This window comes from Hakea prostrata, chromosome 11, assembly GCF_041222555.1.
Source record: "Hakea prostrata isolate BN-2017 chromosome 11, UWA_Hpros_2, whole genome shotgun sequence".
Classification (NCBI taxonomy): Eukaryota; Viridiplantae; Streptophyta; class Magnoliopsida; order Proteales; family Proteaceae; genus Hakea; species Hakea prostrata.
In genome coordinates, this window is record NC_142610.1 from 19,106,747 (window position 1) to 19,108,763 (window position 2,017).

The 2,017-nt window shown below is 37.9% G+C and overlaps 1 protein-coding gene across 1 annotated transcript; it reads right to left on the reverse strand.

Annotated features, from left to right (window-relative positions):
* Positions 1-252: 252 nt before the first annotated feature.
* On the reverse strand, positions 253-2,017 carry LOC149000614 (transcription factor MYB20-like). The gene is made up of 3 exons (XM_089140026.1): positions 1,837-2,017; positions 1,540-1,669; positions 253-1,436 (listed from the first exon to the last, which is right to left on the reverse strand). The coding sequence occupies exons 1-3, from the start codon at positions 1,967-1,969 to the stop codon at positions 737-739; spliced, it is 963 nt and encodes a 320-aa protein (XP_088996152.1). The 5' UTR covers positions 1,970-2,017; the 3' UTR covers positions 253-736.

A 2,017-nucleotide genomic window follows, 5' to 3' on the forward strand; every position in this document is an offset into this window, starting at 1 on the left:
CATGCTTACCGGCTGATTCATAAAAATGAGAAAGCTTCCTCATGAGTATAAGGTTGGAACCAAGTCATTGTTACTAGTATTTTACAATTCCATTTTACAAGACAAAGCAATCACTGTAATCCTTATAAAGAAACTCACTTGAATTTCACATAATTAGCAAAAAAATTCTTATGGAATTCATCTAAAAGTTCTTGAATTCAATTACCCCTCCCTTAAGTTAAAGAGACTATAGAGGAATTGCTGAAAACTTTATTTATGATTGACCCAATCCTCACTGACTTCTCCACAAAGTGACACAAAAGAAAAAATACAGAGAGAAAATCCAATCCAATAAGACAAATCAGCAGTAAAAGAAAATGACAAACCATTGGATATTCTTTCTGCTACTGGAGAAATGTTCACTAAGGCATTTGACATTTCTTTATTTATTATGAAATTCCGGTTCAGAAACTAACATCTAAGGCTGAGGCATTTCTCTGACAGTTCCATTATATTTTTCCTTTTTGGCTTTTTTGAGGAGGACAGTCACAAATGCAAAGAACCCAAGATAAAACTTTGAAAATACCTGTAAATTTTGAGTTTTTTACAGAAGGGAAAAGAAAATAGTTCATGGGTTTTTCATTTCTGACCACCAAGAATTCTTTCTGTAAAAAGAAAATAGTTCATGGGTTTTTCATTTCTGACCACCAAGAATTCTCTACAACCACAGATGGATATAATTCCTGCTGAAGTATAATCACGAAGGGTCTAATTTCCAGAGTTCTTGATCAGGAGCAGTTCTTTGGATCTCATTGAGAAGAGAATCGTTGGCTATTTTCATGCCATCATCTTCATCACCAAGTAGATCCCAGATGTTAAATTCATCCCAGAATGGCAGGTTGGAGCATTCAGGCCAGTCCAAACCTGAGAACTGCATGTCTTCAGGGATACCAGGTGAAACCCCAGATGAAATCCCAGATGAAACACCAGATGAAACCCCAGATGAAACAGAGGAAGAGGAAATAGAAGAAGTTGATGCAGAAGAACCACAAGGGGCTAGAAGCTCATCGGCTTCTATAAAAGGAACTTCTTCTGTCCAGAAACTGGTATTATTTTCTGAAGAACTGAAAGGGTCTGCAATGCTCATAATGTTACTTCCCTCTTGTATCCCATTAACTGCTGACTGCAGAAGTATCTCATTTTCTATGTTCAGCTCTGCTTCTGAAATGGCAGGAACAGTAAATTCCGGTTCCATTTGTGGTGGTGGTGGTGATGGAGGTGGTGGTGGTGATGGTGAGGGTCGGAGTAGAACTTGTTGACCATTTGGGTTAGAGATTGGCTTATGAGTGACAGGATCAATTCCCATCTTCTTCAGCTTCTTCTTGATGTGGGTGTTCCAGTGATTCTTGATCTCATTATCAGTTCTACCAGGGAGATGAGAAGCTATTTTTGACCATCTGCAATTTAGGAAAAAGGGAAGGGTAAGAAAAATTGAGGACTTCAAAGCATGAACATAGCAAATGCCCACTGAAATCAATAAGAAAAATATATAATGGAAACCTGTTGCCAAGAGAAGCATGGAGATCAATAACAGTTTGCTCTTCAGATTCTGACAACAAACCCCTTTTCAAATCAGGTCTAAGGTAATTAGTCCATCTAAGCCTGCAACTTTTTCCACATCTTAACAAACCTGCAATCCATAAAAAGTTTAAATGAAAAAATGAATCTCTGAATACCATTATCACCATTCACCAATATGAAACCACTTTTTTATTAGTCAAAAACTTCAAATTTAGCCAAAAACAAGAAGATTGCTCATTTGGGTTTGGAGAAGAAAACCCATAAATTGTTTTTGACCTGCAAGCTTAGGAACAGCTCTCCAGCAGCAATTGCCATTGTTAATGATGAAGTTGATGAGCTTCTTGTCTTCCTCAGTTGTCCATGGCCCCTTCTTCAAGCCCACCTTGTCACAGCAAGGTTGCCTTCCCATTTCTCTGATCTCAACAAATCCAAAACCTGAGCCTTGAAAAATGAGACG